The 22,658-nt window shown below is 32.7% G+C and overlaps 1 protein-coding gene across 3 annotated transcripts in view; it reads right to left on the reverse strand.

Annotated features, from left to right (window-relative positions):
- The window catches only part of COP1 (COP1 E3 ubiquitin ligase), a 243,896-nt gene that overhangs the window by 119,392 nt on the left and 101,846 nt on the right, over positions 1 to 22,658 (reverse strand). For all 3 annotated transcript variants that reach the window (XM_069478385.1, XM_069478384.1, XM_069478383.1), the window contains 2 exons: positions 13,303 to 13,417; positions 9,013 to 9,148 (listed from right to left, as the gene is read on the reverse strand). In XM_069478385.1, the coding sequence (XP_069334486.1) occupies positions 9,013 to 9,148; positions 13,303 to 13,417 (251 nt within the window). The remainder of the gene's footprint in view (positions 1 to 9,012; positions 9,149 to 13,302; positions 13,418 to 22,658) is intronic.

Consider the following 22,658-nt stretch of genomic DNA (forward strand, 5'->3'; position numbering starts at 1 on the left):
TGGAAAAACTCTAACCCTAGTTACATCTCCCTGCCCACGTTACACTTAAACTAGCATAGTTGAATATGGTTAGAGAAGAAACATGCAACCATGTTTCTGATCTCGTTTTAACTTCATGATCACTATCCTCAAGTGGGCACTTAACACTGTCCAACTTCATGGGAAATTTCCCTTGTCCACATATTTTCCTATTTGCACAGATGAAAGTTACAAAATTTTTTCACTCTTCACAAATTTCTCACACCTCCTGATTCATAATCACTCTCAGCAGATTATTCTGCTCTTCAGTTTACTGAAGATATAAAAAGAACAAGAAGATAATTTCCAAAGGCTCCCACTACAGCATCCTTCACCAACCAGCATTTATTACCAATATAGTCTGATATACTATGTGGCCTCTCTTGTCATTCTGAATGAAGGACTCATGCTCCTAGATCTGACCAACATACATACTTATATACTAGATCCTATGCTTGCTTGTCTACTCAAGAAATATTTCCTAAATTCTAATCCTTTCTCCTGTATCATCAATTTTTCCATCTATCCTCATCATTCCCATAAGCCTTTCAATGTTTTTATTCCATTTTAAGTAAAAAACAAAATAGAATGCCTCTTATAATCCTGTATCTATTTTAGCTACCACCCTATGACTTTCTAATAGCAGAACTTTACAAAAAAAAAAAAAAAGGTGACCATAATCACTGACTCCAATTTCTCTCCTCCCATTCTCCATAACCCACTCGAATCAAGCTTTTACCTCGAACACCAAAAATGTTGTATCAAGATCAACAATGACCATCAGGTTGTTAAATATAATTTTAATTCTACATTCTTACCTTCCTTGAATAACAGTAAGACACAGATGATCATTTCTTTCTTCCTCAGTAGAGCTGATTTTTCTCCTACCCCACTGATAGCTCCATTGTAGTCTACTTTGATCATTCCCTCTCACTTTCACACTGAAGTATCTCAAAGCTAAGTCTTTATACTTCATCTCCTTTTTATCTACCTAGACTTCGCTGGTGATCTCACCTAGTCTCACAGTTTTAAATCTACATAGTACACTGATGACTATCAAGTGTTTGTCTCCCAAACCTAAACTCTGTCTACACTACTGACTGGTGCCTATTTGACAGCTCCAATTTTAATCTAACAGGAATCTTAACCTGTTCCATAATAAACTGAGTTTCTGAATGCCCTGACAAACATCTTCTAATTTCTCCTAGTTTTCCTTGATTAGGTTGACTAACAATTTACATCTTTTATTTTTAAAAGCTCATGGATCGATTTAAAAATTCATAATGAATTCTTATTTTTACATTTATCTTATTTAATCTCCTACTTTATATAGGTTTATTTTGTTCTTTCTCTAACTTCGTTAGTTGGATGCTTAATGAATTTATTTTATTTTTTCTTCTCTATCAGAAATTCATCAGTAACTCTTTCATCAGTTAATTCCTTTAAAGTAAGGAATTTTATTCTGAGAACTTTTAGCTATGTCCTATAGGTTCTAATACACAGAAGTTTCATCACAGTAGTATGATTTCCATTTTGACCCTAGAATTGCCAAAATAACTTTCCAGTTTCTCTGTGATAGTTTTATTTCTATTTTCTAAGTTTGTTATAATTTTTGATCTTACCACATTGTGATCAGAGAATGCTGTCTCTGCTCTTTTTATTTTTTGTAATTTGAGGTTGGTATATGATCTAGATGCTATACATTTTCTGATGTTCAATGGACAGTTTAAAGGAAAGTGTATTTTTTACAAATGTTTGTATATGTGTTCTAGCTTGTTAATTATATTATTTAGGGCTTCTGCAGTTTTATTTATTTTTGGTCCACTTAAGCTGTCATGGACTAAGACCTGATCTGATTTAAAGTTTCATATAACTAAATGTGTTTGTTTATAACCTATTTATCATCTGTGTTTTAATAAGCCCTCCAGCTGATTCTGAGGCATTATCTTAAAAGCAGGATAGTATACCTGGAAGGAAAAGAACATTGCCTAACATTTACTTAGTATTTATAATGTATCACACAAAATGCTAGAATAATTTCAAGTAAGTTCTCATTTCATTTCATTTAAATAATATTAACTGGGCCTATTTCTAGTTAAGCTAGATAACTGAAAGAGATAAAAGTGCATTTTTCCCCATTCAAATTGGTCCTTCTAGTCCCTATTTCAAATTAGGAATTGCACTCTAAAGATTTACAAAGGCCTTCTCCTATAGAGGTAGTCTATATAATTGAGAATGTGTGAATAATTATATTCTTTTATTTTTGTTCCACATGTTTTATCCAAAGAAAGTACAAAAATAAACTATATCTTCCCCTTAAACTTGCTAAGTGGAATGACAGTCCAGTCTTTAACAACCATTACTACTTTCACCACAAACTCCTGCAAGAAATTAGAAAAATATTTTAAAAATCATTTCAAATGACTCCAGGAAAATAAAAGTCATAGACTAAAGAGCCCTCTGTAGTCACATCCCACAGCATTTTATCAGATTTCCACAAGCATTTATTATTAATTCTCTACCTTGAATTTTAGTTTATTCTCTAATTGAGTCAACAAACAAGAACCCCCATTAGATACCAGGTAGACTACCCACTGCTCAAGTACAAAGATGAAAAAGTATTCTATACCAAAGATGCAAACACTTCCCTCTGACCACAATATCCACAGCACTCTTCCTCATTTGTTTACTATTCCCAACACAACTCTTCATTTTTGATTTCCATAATACAACTGATTCTACTACTTTTTGCCTATCTCTCAGCCCTCTTCTATCTTCATTTCCTTCAGTGTTCAGTTTAAATTCCCCAGCCCATAAATTTAATCATTCTCATCATGTAATTTCATTTCTTTATAGTCACACATAAACTACAACTACCTTCCTTTCCGTCACTCTGAGATGACATATAGAAACTGCATAAACTCTTAAAGGATTTTTAAGCTTCCTGCCACCAAATCTACAAAAGTACCTGCCTCTGCACCCATTCTCCTCTTCTTCCCTCCCATTATCCAGGAGGAAGTGTTCTCCCTTCTAAACAAGGCAAAAAGTCTCACCATGCTTTAGATCCAATCCTGTCCACAAAAGCTCATGATTTAATCCAGTAGATTATCTTCTTTTCCCATTGGATTGCATGGTAGTAAACTCTCTGACTTTTTACCCTCATTTCTCTAACAAGTTTCTCAGTCTGCTTTACTAGGTCTTCCTTATCCACCTGACCTTCAAATGTTAGCGTTCTGTGTGTCTACAACTATGGTGTCACTTTCCAACTGCAAAAGTTCCCAAATTCACAGACCTCATCTCTGTATATCCAGAGAACCTATGCCTCATCTCCAGCGGGATATCTCCCATGCACTTGCTCTTTCTCCAGTATCCCTTTAACACCCATAATTTTCCTGCCTGGTTGCTAAAGGCAAAAATTTCGAAGTTAACTCTCTCTGCTTCAAGAGCAAGATCTAATTAATCATGAAATTCTGTCTACCCTAGTCCCTAAACATTTCTTAAATACTTCTGCCTAGCCCCACAGACCTCATTCTAGCACCAGCCACAAACCATCATTATAAACTGCCAACACCCATATATATAGGATCTCCTTACTTCCACTCTTGCTTCTGTCCAATTCATTCCCCATACTGTATTCTGTAATTTTACAGCATTTATAATACTGCATTCTATATAGTGGCTTAAAGGTTTGTCTCCCCACTAACATGTACATCACTTAGCACTTAACGCCGTTTGGCGTGAATAGGCAAAATTTAAAAAAAATTAAAATAACAAAATATTCTAGACAAATATATAACTGTTTTTAGGATTACAGAAAGATTTTCTAGGTAAAAAAGCTAGAGCTTAGTCTTAGAAAGCAATAAGAATATATGGCAACTGCCTCCCAATGAAGCCTATTCCACCTCTGCACATTACTGACTATAAAGAGCCTCCTGTATTAGCCTTAAAATGTGGCTTCAAGACATCAGTCCCATTTTTATCTCTTGGATATCAAACACCACTTTGTGACAAAACTTCACTAACCCATTAAAATATCAAATGCTAAACTAATTAATGCTTGCTTTGTGGGAATAAGCCTAATATTATTTTAGCTTATGGTTTCACTCTACACCACTGACAAGCTTCTCCCAAAAGCAAATGAAAATAAACAGGAAAAGCAAGAGGAATTGCTTTGAGAACAGGAAAATTTTAGGATAGAGGTTATGGGAGAGGGAGCACATGTAGTGATTTCCAAAGTTTAAGTCTAGACTGTTTATTTCATCTTTAACCTATATCTTGAATCATCTATATCTTGAATTGTCACAGAAGTAGGAAACTCATCAACATTTACTGACAATCTTGTACTTCTCTAAGTTGTTAACATGAATTTATATTTCTGTCATGTGTCATTGGTGATTGACAAACTTCTTTTTTAGTCTAGGGATACTTTCTTCAAAGTAATACTTACCAGCAAGCAAATATGTAGACACTGGACAACTGCTAGAGCCCTACTTGCTCCAAATCCTTCCCCAACAGCCCAGTTTTCCATTCATTCATGCATTCGTTCAATAAATATTTACTATTGAGCACCTACCATGTGCCATATATGAAGATGCAGCAGGAAATAAGACAGATAAGACCCCTGCCCAGATGAAGCTTCCAGCCTAAAACACAGTTTAAAAAATAACTACTTTAAAAGATTGGTCCTAGGCAAAGTTTTGGAAGGAAATCCTTTCCTCTGTACTCCTATTCATCTCATATCTCACCCCAACCCCAGATGACCAATAACTCTTGACAATAATAGAAATATCTTCTGACAAAAAGAGAAAGTACATTGGTATTCCTTAAAGTCATAATTATTCCTTAGAAAACAAGTCAATAATTACATGGAGATCTAATTTAAAGCTTACAAGCATTCTACAATAAAGGACATATTAAAAGATACCCTGTATCTGGATCACCCTTTGCTGTTATTAAATAAAACTGAAGTTTAGCAAAAACAATCCTGTAACTAGCTACTTTAAAAACATAAAGTTTAATTTGAATAGTTTCAAACTATGGCAAAACAGACATATAATGTGTAATATCCACATTAAAACTCAAAAGATGTTCATTTTTAAGACCTACTTAGGTAAGACAGTGAAATAGGAATACACAGTGTCAGAACCTCAAAAAATTAATTCCTTTTTATTCTTCTGGGTGTCTCAAAAGTAAAGTGTTTTCTGAAACTTTTCCCAAGGTTTCAATAGACACTGAAGTGAGCAAAAGAGCACTAGAACTAAGGTATGCCTAGGTTCAAATCTCAGTTCTGTCTATTACTAGCATTGTGTTGCTGTTAGACAAGATTTAAAACTTTCTACCTCAGTTTCCTCATCTGTAAAATGAGATTAATAGCAATACCTTACCACATAGGGTTGATATAAGGATTAAATGAGTTAGTAAATTCATGTAAAATATTTACAATGGTGTCTAAAAAATAGTAAGCACACACTACATTCCCAGTGTAGTAACCGATTTAGCAGGGATGCATGCAACAATGTATTATCTAACCATTTTCTTCTTATGAATTTACTAATGTTTGATACAAAAATAATTTGAGCAAACAAGCAAAAATGTTAAAATAATCTCTAGATGTGGAATATATAACAATTTTGATCATAATAATCTAGGTATGTAAAATTCAAACAAGGAATTAAAAAAACAACCATCACTACTGAATACTGAGTGAGCTTAAACTACACAGTTTCAAACCATTCCTCTCTGTAAGAAAAAATAGAAAATATGACATTATTGTTATGTGTGTAAGAAGAATTCAGTGTCTTCTTTCCTTTTCATTATTTGCTGTTATAAACCTAGGACCATCTGGTATTTACGGTGAACTTCATAGGCCATCCATTTCCATATCTTGTCTATTATCTAATAGTTGAGATAATGTTAAAGTAAACAAATGCTGCCACCTTGTGGACGGATGAATATGATAATAACTCCAACCAGAGGAGGAAGAATACAAGTTTCTGATTCAACTTTTTCTCTTAGTAAGATTCTCACTGCAATAAGTGACCTAAGAATGTTAACTCTGCTGTTGTGAGAAAAATAATAAAAGAAATTTTGAAAACGATAGAAAATGTAAGTAACATTAAACATATTTCATGCAATTTTCCAGCAAGAATTATTTATTCTACAATGTAATGAAATAATGCACCAAATTCAACATTATGTTTTCTCTAATATTTTTTCTCCTTCTTCTTGAAAGAAATTCATTAAATTTCCTTTTTTGAGAGGAATTAAAAGCCTTTAAAACAAATTTATTATCATTGATATGTTTGAATAAGAGAAACTTAAGAAAAGCAAAAAAAGCACCAGGATTGTGAAAGTTTTGAAGCAACTTCATTTCTTTGGCTGTATCATTCTTTCTTGCTAGTCTTCATCTGTCCTGCCTAACAAACTTTCAACGTTGGAAATTTTCCTTTCAAAATATTAATTCAATGTAATTAAGAGAAAAGAATGGATGTTAGGCATGCACAATAGACCAACTAAAGGTACCTTTTAAATTTATTTTATAATAATTAAAACATTTTAATGTAACCTCATTTTTCCCAAACTAAGATCTTGTTTAGGTCTTTCTAAAAGAGCAAACTTCTGCTTCAGAATGTACAAAGTTTTGATATAAATGTCTTGGTATGATCAAGATTTATTAGTATTTTTTAAAATCCAGGATATTAAATCAAGCTAAAAAAAAGAGGGGGGGGAATACCACCCCTCCTCCAAATCAACTAAAATGGCTTTCAAGAATGATGGGGAAAAAATGACTCATTCTTTTTTGAAAGAGCCTGATAAGCAATCCCACACCTTTTATGTAGAGATGCTGCTTTTGTAATATTATGTTAAAAAGGAAAGTTTTTATTTCATTTTTTATTTCTTCAATGAAGAAGAAAATACAAAATGGGATGAATTCACAACGGTCAGGGCCATTAATCAATATTACAAGAGAGCTTTAATGTGGATTACATTTTAGCTTGGGTAATTGCAGACTAGCATATACTATCAGGTCAATATTATAAATGAACTTTGATAGTCATTTTTGCCATTTTACATTCAAACTGAAGCCCTTAAAAACACATATTATACATTCTTAAAATAGTTCAGAAACTAGGTAATAATGTTAACCTGTTTCTTCAAGCTAAATTGTTTCATAAACTATTCTTATATTTCTTGTCTATATAAAGGCACTAAAACAAGACTGTGAGTTCTCCTGAATCCATCCAACTATCCCATTTGGCCTGTTCACATTATGTGCTTAGCCTAGCCCACATTACGTTGTTAATAACTTTCTGTTAAATGAATTACATAATTAAATGAACCTCCAAACCTGTTGCATTTTTAAAGTTTACTCAGTCTGATGCATAAGAAAAACTCACATTGCCAACATACAGAAAAATAAATGAATGTATAGATTTTTGTCTTATTCATTACTAAGTTAAATAAATGCTAGAGTATAATAAAAGGTTTCTTGCAATAGTCTGTATAGCAAATGACTTAAATTTCAAACTCAATCTCCATATATATAAATTCTTAATCCTGCAAATGAAGAGTAAGCAAAGTTTTAGTAATATTTGACAAGTTAAAACTTGCCAAATTCCTGATCTGCCCCAAAAACATCTTATTAAGGTTTATTCATTCTAGGAAATTTGAACATGAACTAGTAATTTGATGATACCAAGGATTACTGCTAATTGTCTTAGATATGATACAGAGTTGCGGTTTTACAATGTCCATTTTAAGAGATGAGATTCTTAAGTTTGTGGGGGTAAAATGACACAGTATCTGGAATTTGCTTTAAAATATTTAAGCAAAAAAATAAAGTAAGCATGAAAAGGATAAATGAAGTAAGTATATCAAAATCTTAATCACTGCTGAATCTAGGCGATAGTCATGTGAGGAATTGTTAGTCCATTCTATTTTTGTGTATATTAGACATTTTCATTAAACATTTTAAAAGACCAATCATCCAGCTAATGGGACAATACAAATATATGTGATAAATGCGTGTAATTTCATCTGTCAATTAAAAAAACAAAAAAATTTTAATAAAAAGAGCAGCTAAAAAAATTTTGAACTGAATGAAAATGGAAAATATCACATTAGTATTTGTGTGATGCAACTAATGCAGGCTTAGAGGGAAATTTATAGCACAAAAACAGCTGTATTAAAAAAAAGAAAGATGTCAACTAAATGACCTCATTTTAAAAAATTAGCAAATAAGAGCAAATGAACCCAAAAAAAGCAGAAGAAAGGAATGATAAAGAGCAAAAATCAATGAAACAGAAAAATACAGAATTTCAATAAACCAAGAGCTGGCTCTTTGAAAAGATCAATGAAAATAATAAACTTCTAAGCCAGACTATTTAGGAAAAAAGTAAAGGGGAAAAAAATATCAGGGCTGAAACAGGGACCATCATCAAAGAATAAGAAGGCAATATTATGAATAACTGCATGCCAATAAATTCAACAACTCAGATGACATGGACAAATTTCTTAAAAGACACCAACTAATAATGCTAAATCAAGAAGAAATGGCTAACTTGAATAATCCTAAAATCTCTTAAGGAAGTTGCATTTCTAGTTAAAAATCTTCCTGAGAAGTTTCACTGGAGAATTCTACAAAATATTTAAGGAAGAAATAATACCAATTCTATACAAATTCTTCCAGAAAACTGAAGAGGAGGGAGCACTTATGAGGAGAGCATACCCTGCCATCAAAACCAGACAAAGATATAACAAGAAAACAAACTACAACCCTATGAGATGGATACTATTAATCATTCCATTTTAGAGATGAAGAAATTCAGGATACAGAAATTCAAAAACTTGCCTAAGACCACATAAGTAATAGTTGACAGGAAACCTAACTTCCAAATCCAGGCTTTTAACACTAATGCTCTAACAGCTTCTTAATTTCATTAGATTCTGGATATTTTTATCAAAAGAATAGTAAGAAGTGTGCCCAATACTTACCTGGAGACTATGCTGGAACCATTATAGAGATCGCTAGCATATGACAAAGTAGCCAAAGGTCGTACTGAATTATACCGAGTAAACTTAGACAAACATTCCTGAAACTCGTCCAACTGGTTTGCAGTTCGACTGTCATCTATTTGAAGAAAACAAAATAAAATTGATGAATTGCACTACAAAGTAAGTCAAGAGCAATGTCCACAGACTAAAAATTGTACTTGAAATATTAAAAAAAATTAAAGATTTTAGAGAGGATTAATATGCACAAATTAATTAGCTGATCTTTCAGCTTTAATAAAAAATGTCTTAGTGGCTCTTTAAATGACATTGTCTCATTCCACTGTGATTTCTCTTAATTTTTTTAGCAGTAATTATTTGGAAAAACAATAAAAGAGCTACTGGCCAAGAGAAAAGTCATTTATTAAAACAAAAATCCCTTATCAATGGAGAAAATGAGGGTGGAAAAAGGAGTATATACACTGGATGGGTAATTTGTTAGTTTGAAGGAACATGTTTACAGGGACATATATTTATGCCCGTGTTTATTTACAGATTATAGACTGAAATTGAGACAAGTCTGTCTTTTCATAGCTTCTTCCTTATTATAAGGTCATATACATACATAACTTTTTCAAGGTAAACTTCCATGATTTCCCTTCTTAAATGCCATCTAAAAGTTATAGGCATAATGAAATTAAGATGCAAGAATCATAATTCAAAAAAGTTATATGATTATATAATACATAAAGATTTATTTGGAGATATTAGGTTATCTTGAAGATAACTGTTTGCATGAAGAAATTTATCTAACAATTATTACAAAGAAAAACAAGTAACAATTACTTGAGGAAACTAAGTAAGATTTTTCTCCCTGATATTTTACAAATTATAAAGACTTAAATACTAAGCAAATCCATCTAACAATCTAGATTAAAAGGGTCCAATTTACTAGTGCTTCCATTCTAAAAACAGCAAAAAAATAACTAGCATGCAATATCATAATAGCATTAAGATAAAGGTCCTGCTCCACAAAATTATTCTCAGGAAATTTAACAAATTAAATAAAACACGTTCTCTTGGGGGAAAAAAAGTCATCAACTGCACTGCAGAATGGTTTGGATGCAATAGCTCATTTTTTTAAACATGTAATCCTATTACTGTAAGTTATTTAACATAATAAATATTTACAGGGAAGACAACTGCTTTATTCATTTAACACATTGACTGCCACACGAGGAAAAAAAATGTTTTCCCTTGGGGCCATGCTGTTTTATTACGAAAATAGAATAAAAACTTTGAAAGCAAAACGATCCTTTCTGATCTAATGAAAAATCTGTTATTTTTTATTGCTTTCTGTGCGTGGCTCATATGCAACTTGAAAAATAGTTCTCATGAAAAATAGTTCTTCACCTTCTCCCAAGATGAAGAGACGTGTGAATTACACATGCTCTACGAGGCCCCTGGCTCAAAACTAGTGTGAGTTAAATACAACTCACATGGCAGTTAATGTATTAAACATTGTTTTGATGTCATTCTATTCTTTCATATTTTGACATCAATTCCTCAGTACATAAAATTCACAAGCATTCAAGAATGTGTACTCTGGTGAAGGCCATAATCTTTTTCCAGGCTAACTGGACTTCTGCTTTTCATACAAGCTCATTAATATCTACTTCAAACAGAAACTATAAAGAAAACAATAAAATTTAAGTTATTTCAATATGTGAAAGTATAGCAATTGGTTTTCATATAACTGGCTATGATAAGGCAGGATTTTGTTTGCTTGGTGTTTTATAATCACCATCCATACATATTTGCTGGTATATCACCTCTCCTATTCTAATTATAGATTAGTTTGTAAAAGTGTGTTTGTTGTCTCTTTTCCTTCTCCTAAAGCTTTGTAATTTACTTCCTCTTTCAGTTACAACTATGAATCCAAGACACTGATTTCTTAATATTCATCTCTTATTTTCAAAGTTGGAAATAAATGCTGTGGAGGGGAATGGATTCGTGGATTTTCAAAGGACAACCAACCTCTTAGGTAACCCATTATTGAGAACTTAAAATTTCCCCTTTATAGTCAAAGGCACTAGGAGGAGCTTCAAATTCGGCAATATGATTATGGTAGCAAATGGGCAAATTAGATAAGATTAACTTGAGATTCCTAAAAACTAGAGAAATGTTTTAAGTACAATGCAGCCATGGCCACACAAATAAAAACCTATCTAAGCCAGGCACAGTGGTCCATGCTTGCAATCCCAGTGACTCGGGAGGCTGAGGCAGGAGATCACTTGAGGCCAGGAGCTGGAGACCAGTCTGGGCAACACAGTGAGACCCCATCTCTAAAAAAAATTTTGAAAATTAGTCAGGTGTGGAGGCATGTACCTCTAGTCCCAGCTACTTGGGAGGCTGAGATGAGAGGATTGCTTGAGCCCAGGAGTTCAAGGTACAGTGAGCTATTATTGCATCACTACATTTCAGCCTGGGCAACAGAGCAAGACCCCATCCCCTAAATCAAAAATCTATCTAATTTTCCTCCTGGTTTTATCTTATTATTCAACAGTCCAGTAAAGTTAGCCTCCCCCAAAATAAACCAAGATGGCTTTTAATTACTTTTACTACTCCATAACTGCCTACACTGCTAGTGACTTAAAAATTATTAATAATGAGAGCCTACCTCAATCTCTTTCCCATCTTTTTATTTTTATTAAATGTCTGCCACTTGTCTATAGCTATATTTCAACATCATACCAACAAACAGCATATGAATGGGTTAACATGAACTCTGCTAGTTAGAATGCAGGTCTCAGGCCAATTTCATTTTAACAATTTCCTATTGTAGCTTTTATTAACAGACTACTACAGAGGCTCAAAAAAGGGCTCAATTCCTAGGCAATAAGTAAAAACTTTCCATCTGTAAAAACTGTTTATCATTAATTTCAAACACACAAACAAATTGTGGCTTCCTCTTTGGTCTTTCTAGGAAAAATGCTATGTAAATCTAATACATATTTTCTTCCACCACCAATCCCGAGGCAAATTTGTTTGAAGGATCTAAGCAATATATATAGATTATAATATAAACATGTTTATTCCAGAGAAAACCAAGGCCTACTTTTAACAGCCAATAAAATATCAGACATTTTTTCCTTAGTGGTCTTCTTTTTGAGCAGGTGACTAATGACATTAACTGAGCACCTAAGATGTACCAAACATTGTGTTTTCTATATACAACCTACAACCCTTAAAAAACCCATTAGGGTTGGTATTAATGTCCCTACTTCATCGATGAGCAAAGACACTGAGAAAGGCTGAAGAAGAGAGAGGTAACAAAAAGAAGCAAAACTATATTACTTCTCCACAGCAATAAGAATATCCTATGCTATTACATTCATGTTATTTTTTTCTACTTTGAACATGTTTCTAGTTATCTTTCAGTTAATTCATACTAGCTTAACCAAAATATTACTTCTCTGAAATTACTACACTGATCATTCCCTTACATCTTCCTATTTTCAACTTGGCTTTTTCACTCCCAGTTTTATTAGTGGATATTTTTCTCTATTCTCATAATACCCTTGCATATTTATATAATACATAATATAACAAAGAATTGCTTACCTGTTGTTTTGCCCCACTAAATTTATAACACTTCTTGCCAATAAGAGTCAGTTCTTTCATATTTTTATTCTCAGCACAGAACTTAATTAATGTTCAATTAAGAGGCGACTAAATGGAACTTATTTTTAACTAGCTACAGATTCATGGCTTATTTCCTTTAACTTTCTATAGCTCGCTAAATTCCTAAATAAACTTATGGTTAGAAGAAATAAATTCTAATGTTTGATAGCAGACTAGTACGACTATAGTTAGGACGATGATATATTAAATATTTCAAAGTACCTAGAAAAGAGAACTTAAAATGTTACCAACACATGGAAATGAGTACTCAAGGTGATGGATACCCTAAATACCCTGACTTGATCATTACACATTCTATACATATAAAAAGCAATCACATGTACCCCATAAATATGTAAATTATTATCAATAAAAAATTTTCTTTTTCTAGTAAAAAAAAAATTTCCAAATGGAAAAGAGAACAAAAATAGCCATTGGAAAATAATATTCCCCAAGATTGCAAAGAATAATGCTCTGCTAGACTGAATTAAAAATACCCACTTTTGCCCTGCAACTAGGAATTCTCATAAATCCAGCAAAAAACCTAGAAACAGATCTGAAATATGAACTTGAGATATTTATATTTTAAGAGAAGGGTTGAACATGTACCTGAGATACGAGACATCCTAGTAGAAAAGTAACATTGCTCTAAGTCTTCAAAATGAGCAGTGAGTCGTTTTCGTCTTGATGCCAATGTGCTGTTATACCAAGGCTGTTTCTTTGTCTAAGGTGATAGTAAGAAAAGATACTTACAAGGTAAAATAAACAATACTCTTCTTTTGAACAGAACGAATACTCAAATGCTTGCATATTTAGTTTCAAAAGGTCATCCCAATAAAACGAAAATTGTGGAAAACTACAATTCTGAGATCATATTGTTCAACTTTTATTTTAAAGTGAAAATAGGAACCAAACCCATTCACAGAATGATTAAAAGTAAAAAATGATTTAAAAAAATAAGCTCTAAAGGCCAGTTTTACAAGACAAATGAGTAACATCTTCAATTCTCCAAATTAAATGAAGACAGAATCCATTGTAAGGGCCATTCTAAAATTTAGAATTTGGGGAATCTTAATATTCAGAAATTGTTAGGAAACAATTATCAAATTGAAAACTAATTATTTTTTCATCACCCCTATATTGCAGCCTTATACCCCCTGAATTATAGAAATAGTTCTTGACTCTAGGGAATGTCTATTTAAGTTAAGATAAGATTAAGTTAGATTAGATTAAGAGGCAGTAATATGTATGCATGTTAAAGAGGCTGACATATTTATTAGAAGAACAAAATAACAAAATCAGATAGATACAGACAAAAGGTAACAAATCTGAAATATGTTAGCTTATAAATCCTATAAAAAACAAAAATCTGAAATCCTAATGTATATTACCTACAACACGTTTATAATGGAAAGGATAAGACAATTCTTAAACAAATGGTTATTATCTATTATGCTTGAAGCACATCAACAGATACAAAGATAAGACACATAATGAGATCTTGAGGTGACACAGTTAACCAATAACTACACCACAATGTCAAAAGCATAAAGAAGTACTAAGGCACTACAGTGCACACTCTATCTATAGCGTACCCCTGCTTTAATAAAACTAGATACAAGATGAGAGTCATTTTTTTTTTTTTTTTTTTTTTGAGACAGAGTCTCACTCTGTTACCCGGGCTAGAGTGCCATGGCGTCAGCCTAGCTCACAGCAACCTCAAATTCCTGGGCTCAAGCGATCTTCCTGCCTCAGCATCCCGAGTAGCTGGGACTACAGGCATGCGCCACCATGCCCAGCTAATTTTTTCTATATATATATATTTTTTAGCTGTCCATATAATTTCTTTCTATTTTTAGTAGAGACGAGGTCTTGTTCTTGCTCAGGCTGGTCTCGAACTCCTGAGCTCAAACAATCCACCCGTCTTGGCCTCCCAGAGTGCTAGGATTACAGGCGTGAGCCACCGCGCCCGGCCGAGAGTCATATTTTAAAGCATTGCTTCAGTCACAAGAAAGTATGATAATTTCCAAAGACATAACAAACAAACAGGAAGCTGAACTCAGGGGGTGACAGTAAACAAAATAGAACAGCAGCACAGGAGAGAGAGGAAAGGAAGAGGAAAATACTTTATATGAGGACAAATTACCTACAAAAGAACAAATGGCTTGAACTGGGATTTGGAGAATTAAGCCTGAGGACCACCACAAGTACAGAAATGAAAACAGAATTTATAAACTGGAAGAGATATCTGAAGAAATTATTTAGAATGAAGGAAAAAAGTCAAGAAGATAGAAAATTTGAAAGAGAAGAGGCAAAAAGAATAATGGTTTAAAACATGGCCAGAGTACCAGAAGAAGAGAGCAAGAGATTAAAGAAGAAATAATTTACGAGTTGATGGTTGAGAATTTTCCAGACCTGAAAACAGACACAGAAATTATTTCCATTAAGTGGGATAATTAAAAAGAAATCCACAATTAGAAACACAAAGGTAAAACTGTTTTTGTCTACAGGGCAAAAAACTTAAAATTAGACAAAAGGAAAAGAAAATTGACTTAACAGGAACAATTAAAGAGGCAAAATACTTTTCAATAGCAATTAAAGAAGCTAGGGCAAAAAGTTGAGAATAACACCAATTTAAAATTCAAAACCCAACAAAACTATTTTGTAACACATGAACAAAGTATATTTTCACGTGAATGAAAACAAAGGTTATTACCAATGATCCATTTCTAAAAAAATTTCTGAAATTGTACACTTGAAAATACAATAACACAAACCAGGTCTGAGACACAAAATGAAAAAGGAGCAAGGAAACTAGCAACCAAAATCACTGATTCTAAATATTATAATATATTATCATTCTAATTTATGGGGTTTGGAATAAGACAGAAAAAATACACCAAATAAGAACATATAAGTCAGAAGGGAGTGATAAGCACTTTATGTTCTGGAGCTCTTACTTTGTTCAGGAAGGTAATTAAGATACTAATTAAGTATAGACTCTGTTTAAATGATAAATGTGAATAAATTTCAAGAATAACTACTGAAAACACTGTAATAGAATAAGTAACATTCAAATTAGTACGGGGTGGTGGAAGGGTGTAAAATGTAAGAAAAAATTTAAAAAATGAAAAAAATAGCAAACATAAAGTCTAAAAAAAGACTGAAACTATATCAGCATTAGTAATCAGAGTAAATTTAAATACTCGCTAATTAAAATAGCAATAGAATGGATTGTTAGGCCAGACACAGTGGCTCACACCTGTGATCCCAGCCACTCAGGAGGCTGAGGTAGGAGGATCACTTGAGGCCAAGAATGTGAGACCAGCTCGGGCAACATAGTGAGACTTTGGTTCTTTGGGGGGGAAAAAAAAAGCTCAAAAAAATTCGCTGAGCGTGTGGCACATGCCTGTAGTCCCAGCTACTAGGTAGGGAGGCTGAGGCGGGAGGATCCCCTGAGCCCAGGAGTTCATGGCTGCAGTGAGTATGATCATGCTATGACACTCCATCTTGGGTGACAAAGAGAGATCCTCTAAAAAATAAGATTAAATTTTAAAAAAGAATGGATTTTTAAAAAATAACTATATCCTATCTGCCAAAACATGAAACACAAAACACCTAAAACATAAAGAAACTGGAAAACTGGAAGTAATAACATAAAAGATAATACAATAGGAAAATACTAACCAAAAAAGAAAAACAGACTCAAGATGAAAAACATTATTAAGGATGGAAACAGACACTGCTTAAAAGGTTCAACTCAACAAGAATTACACCTATCTGTACATAATAGTAAGCTCAAAAATATATGAAGCAGAAATGCCCAGAGAAATGAACAAATCCATGAACATAGCAGGAGATGAATTTCACCAAGTCAAATGGGAGATATAGAGCCGTATATAAAAGTTTTATTTAATGAACACATATAAAACTGTACCCAATTTAAAAAAACATGCATTCTTTTTAGGCATATATGGAACATTTATTAATATAAAAATTGATCATGTACTATGTTACTGGATAATATGTTTATGATCTTGAGAAAGGGTAGGATTTCTTAAATGAAACAAAAAAAGCACTAATTATAAGTTATAAATTTCATGACATAGAAATTTAGAAATTAAAACTTCTGTTCATCAAAATCCATCATTAAAAATGTTTGATAAAAAAAATCAAGGCTGGGTGCAGTGGCTCACGCCTATAATCCTAGCACTCCAGGAGGCCAAGGTGGGAGGATCATTTGAGCTCAGGAGTTTGAGACCAGTCTGAGCAACAGACCCCGTCTCTATTAAAAATAGTAAAAATTAGCAGGGTGTCGTGGTACACGCCTGTAGTCCCAGCTACTTGGGAGGCTGAGGCAGGAGGATCGCTTGAGCCCAGGAGTTTGAGGTTGCTGTGAACTAGGCTAACACCATGACACTTTAGCCTGGGCAAAAAAAAAAAAAAAAAAAGAAAGAAAAAGAAAACTGTAAGAAGATATTTGCAACACCCAGGAACAAATGATTATTATTCAGAATCCATCTTTTTTTTTTTTTTAAAAAAAAAGTTCCTACAAGTAAATAAGAAAAAGGTCAACACAAAAAATTAAGGAAAAGACATGAAATGCCATTTCACAATAGATGAATAGTCAACAAACACAAGAAAAGATGCTAGCCTTATAGTGACAGGAAAATACAAATTGTAACCACAGCTATATTCCATTTATTACCACTAAAGTGACAATCATTCTGAAGCCCAACAGTACTAATTATTGGCAAGAATGATGAGAAACTGAAATGCATAAACTGCTAAAAACACTCTGGAAAACAATTTGATAGTATTTCAAAATACAAACTTCATATACCCAATGACTCTCAATCCCTCTCATAGGTACATAATCTAAACTCTTTGCACCTATGTATCAGGAAACACATACAACAATATCTTTTATCTTTGCCAGAAACAACAAAAACCCTAGAAATATAGCAAATATATACATTGGACAATTGATAAATTTTGGTAATATTAACACAATGAAATACATCAGTAAAAACGAATCGACTACAGTCACCAATATCAGGAATTAATCTCTGAAAAAACAAGTCTCAGAAAAATACTTCTTATGGTATAATTTTTACAAAGTTCCAATATAGCCAAACCAAATAATAGAGAGGTGGGTTTATATGTGTGTGTGTGTGTGTGTGTGTGTGTGTATGTATTTAAAAACTATTTTTAAAAAGCTAACACACCAATAAACATAAATAGCAGAAAAGTTATTACCTGTGGACAGGAGACAGGTGATAAGATTTGCTCAGAGCACATGGGTAGCTTGTATACTACTTTTAATGTTCTAGTAATTAATGGAGCAGCTTATTTCATAAAGGTTTTATTACAATTATACTTCTAATTTACATATTTAAGAAACACATTTCCTTTGTGTGTACCAACATATTTTTTAAATTCTAAAATTTTGTTCTAGATTTTATTGTATAGATTTTTTTTTAAGTGATCTGTTTAATAGAAAAACAGAAAAGACTTCAGAGTTTCAAAGATGATAATGTTTACAATAACAAAAATCAAGAAGAGGGCATGTAAGTCAAGAAAAATCAAGGGGTGAGGAACCTGTAGCCTTGGGGCCACATGTAGCCTTCTGGATCCTTGACTGCATCCTTTTGCCTGAATCCAAATTTTATAGAAAGATGAAGCTTTTCTTGCCTCCTTGGGTGCTTAAAAAAGAATACTCTTAAAAAATCAGAAGGCCACAGGTTCCCTACCCCTCCAGTTTAATTACTAAATTCACAAATAACACTAATATAAAAGGACAGAAATGTGCTTACTGTGCAGAAAGAAATATTTTGAAAGTACAAACTGGTTCTAGATAGTCCACAAGACCAATCATCAGACAGAACATAATCTCAAGAAAAGCTCTATAACCTGTAAGTAGATACAAATATGGCTACAAATCAAAAGGAAATGTTCATTAACTGTGTTTTAATTTATCTAGCCTGGTTACAAGAAAAACAGCCACACTCACCAAACTCAAAGATAATTAAATTTCTTCACCATGGCAAAAACAGGCATATAAGTATCTTACTTGATCAGTGGAAAAGTTTTAAAAACAAAAGTCCTCAAATAAAAGCTAGAAAGTTGGCAGGCAGATTACAGAGCAAATGAGATGATTATTTAAAAAGATCATTTAGTGTCAGCCTATAAGTTATCAAAAATATATTTATAAATTTAACTCTAATTCTCAATGAATACAATTAAAATGAAAATAGAAAAGTACTCAAAACTGAATATTCTATTTCATACACTTAATATAAAGTAGTGGCAAAGAGTACAAAAGCAATGAGATCTTCAAAAGATGAATGAAATCAATGTTTGTATAATAAAAGAAGTAACTCACCATAGTAAAGTTCCCTGTCAATTCCACTAAGAGAAGACTCCTACTCAAAATGAAGCCAAAAGTGTTCCGGTACAGTTCATTGAAACGTGAACATTTTCCAATGTATAAATTACCCCTTCTCAAATTAATTTCATAAATTAACATAAAAAGAAAACTATCATTATTTATACTGTTTAGGTAATCTGCAGAAATTCAAGGACCATTTACAAAATAATAAATTATTAAGCACATATAAAGATTTTCAAATAAACAGATTTAAAGACTTTCAAAGAGAAACCTGCATAATTTAGAACAGTGGTATGATCCAAAGTGTGGCTACAGACCCCTGGTGGTCCTCCAAGACCTTTTCAGTAATTCTGTGAGGTCAAAAATATGTTCATAAAAACAGTAAGACGTTATTTGCCATTTTCCTTGTGCTTATGTTTGCACTTTGACGCAAAAGCAAAGGCCAGTATAAAAATGCTGGCTGCTTAGCACAAATCAGGGCAATGGCACCAAATACTGGTAGACACTGTTCTTCACCACTATTCATAATAAAAAATAAAAACATACAAATACACATTTTATAAAAGTCAGTTTCACTCAGAAATGTCTTTAATAAAGCCATACAAGTAACTGTGTTAAATTTGGAACCTTTTTACTATTCTACGATGAAGTGGAAAGTATGCATTGTACTTTACCTACATATCAAATTACAGTACAACAGTGAACTCAAGCAAAAGCACTTGTAAGATTGTTTAATTTGTAGGCTGAGTTAGCTGCTATCCTTATAGGACACCACAGGAAAATATGGAGGTTTAGGGAGGAATGAATAGAAGGGAAAATGACAAATTAGTTTCTTTAAAATGTATATGATGAACTAAAAAATATTTTGATATTCTAGGATTTATAATTTATGCAGAGGTGACATAAACTATGCTACAATTTGTAACAACTGTAGCACAGAAAATACAAGAAATGGGAAGATAAGTGGAACTATAAACTGCTAAATTCTATGTTTTAGATTTCAGTGCAAAATCAACTCTAAGTAGGTTGTAACAAATTAAGCATATAAATTGCAATCAACAGAACAGTTTAAAAAATAATGTGAAGAGGAGGTATAGGTAATAGATAAATTAAAATTGAATTATAAAACATTCAAATAACACAAAAGGTGGCAAGAAGGAGAACATGAGAACAAAGAAACAAAGAGACAAACAGAAAATAAATAATAAAATAACAGACAAATACAATTATATCAATAATTATGCTAAATGTCCATGGACAAACACTACAAGTAGAGATTATCAGAATGGTTTAAAAAAAAGACAGAAAAAAAGACCTCTATATATTATATCTATCAGAAAGATACTTAAATATAAACCACAATTAAAATGAAAAGTTAAAAAGACAGAAAAATATATACCGTGCAAATAGTTAAAATAAGAAGACTATAGTGACTGTATTAATCAGGTAGAATAGACCTTAAGACAAGGAATGTTCTCAAAGATAAAGAGGGTAATTTGATAAAAGTGTCTCTTATCAGTAACACATAATTATAAATGTGTATTAATAGAGTTTCAAAATGCATAAAACAAAAGTTAACAGAATTAAAGAAAACACAAACATATAGGATTTAATATCCTCTCAGAAATTAATAGCACTAAACAGATGATCTAAACAAACTACATATCACTTTGACCTAATTCATATATATACAAAATAATAAACTGAATTATAAAATAAACATTATTTTCAAATGTACATAGCATGTTCACAAAGACAAACCATAATTGGGCAATTAACACATTAACTGCCATGTGAGTTGTATTTAACTCACATTAGTTTTGAGCCCGGGGCCTTGTGAAGCATATGTGACTCACAGGTCTCTTTGCCTTGGAAGTCATGAGAACTATTTTTCAAGTTGTGCATAACTCATGCACAAAAAACAATAAAAAGTGACAAATTTTTCATTACATCAGAAAAGATCGTTTTGCTTTTGAAGTTGTTATGCTATTTTTGTAAAAAAACAAAACAAAACAAAACAAAAAAAAAAACAACACTGTAGCCCCAAGGAAAAAAAAATTTTTTCTAATGTGGCAGTCAATGTGTTAAAATGACTTTCAATAAATTTAACAAGATTGAAATAACAAAAAGTATGTTTTCTGACCACAGCTCAATTTAGTTAGAAATCAATAAGATCTCTAGGAAAAACTCAAATATCAAGAAGTTATAAAACACATTTCTAATCTATCCATGGAATAAACAATATGGGAAATGAGGAAATATTTCAAATTCAAGAATATTGGGGGAAAAAAACACACCAAAAATTATGGGACACAACTAAAGCAGTGCTTAGAGGGGAAAATTATAGCTTTAAACACTTACGTAAGAAAAGATCTAAAATGAACAGCCTAAAGTTTCAGCTAAAGAAACAAAAATATAAGTATTTCTAAGTATATCTAAGTAAAACAAAATAATGAAAAAGAGAAAATATAAGACAAAAAAGTTTTAAAAATGAGTTTATTAAAAAGAGAAAAAATGATAAACACTTCTGGAAAAAAGAGAACAATCAGTATCAAGAATGAAAGGAGATGTCATTACAAACATTAAAAGGAAATGTGGTATAAGACTTGTATTTGGTCTTTGCCCCTAGTTCCTAGCACACGCAGTTTCAAAAACCCTTGGAGTTTCCTGAGAGATAGCAGCATCTTTCATTATTCATAGTGAGTCCCCTTTTATCATACCTGAGGTGACTCAGGTTGGGGCCCCCACAAAGCCTCATGATGGGGGGCCATTCACCAAAAAGACCAAGTGACTGTAGGGTTGGAACTTTCAGCCCTACACACCAACCTCCAGGAAGGAGGTGGGACCTGGAGATTAAGCTCTATAAAAGTTCCAAACAAAACTGGATAAGTTCCTGGGTTGGTGAACACACTGAGATGTTGGGAAGGCATGCGTGCCCAAAGAGGGATCGAAGCTTTGCAAACCAGCCCCCTCCATACCTAGGAATATTTGCATTATACTTACCGGTTGAGCATCCCAAATTCAAAAATCCAAAATGCTCCAGTGAGTATTTCCTTGAGCATCATATCAGCACTCAAAAAGTGTCAAATTTTAGAACATTTAAAATTTCTAATTTTTGGATTTGAGATCCTAAACCTGTATTTCTTACAACTACATGTGAATCTATAATTATCTCAAAATAGTCTAATTTTCAAATTTATATTTAAAAACAAATTTTCAACTGACATTTTTTAAATACTTAGACATGAATTTATGAAGAAATGGGCAAAACCTAGACTCAAATCATAATAAAGATGTCAATTTTACCTAAAATAATTTATAAATTAAAGGCAGTTCCAGGCCAGGCGCGGTGGCTCACGCCTGTAATCCTAGCACCCCGGGAGGCCGAGGCGGGTGGATCGCTCGAGGTCAGGAGTTCGAGACCAGCCTGAGCAAGAGTGAGACCCCGTCTCTACTAAAAATAGAAAGAAATTATATGGACAACTAAAAAATATATATACAAAAAATTAGCCGGGCATGGTGGCGCATGCCTGTAGTCCCAGCTACTCGGGAGGCTGAGGCAGTAGGATCGCTT

This window comes from Eulemur rufifrons, chromosome 8, assembly GCF_041146395.1.
Source record: "Eulemur rufifrons isolate Redbay chromosome 8, OSU_ERuf_1, whole genome shotgun sequence".
NCBI classification, from domain to species: Eukaryota; Metazoa; Chordata; class Mammalia; order Primates; family Lemuridae; genus Eulemur; species Eulemur rufifrons.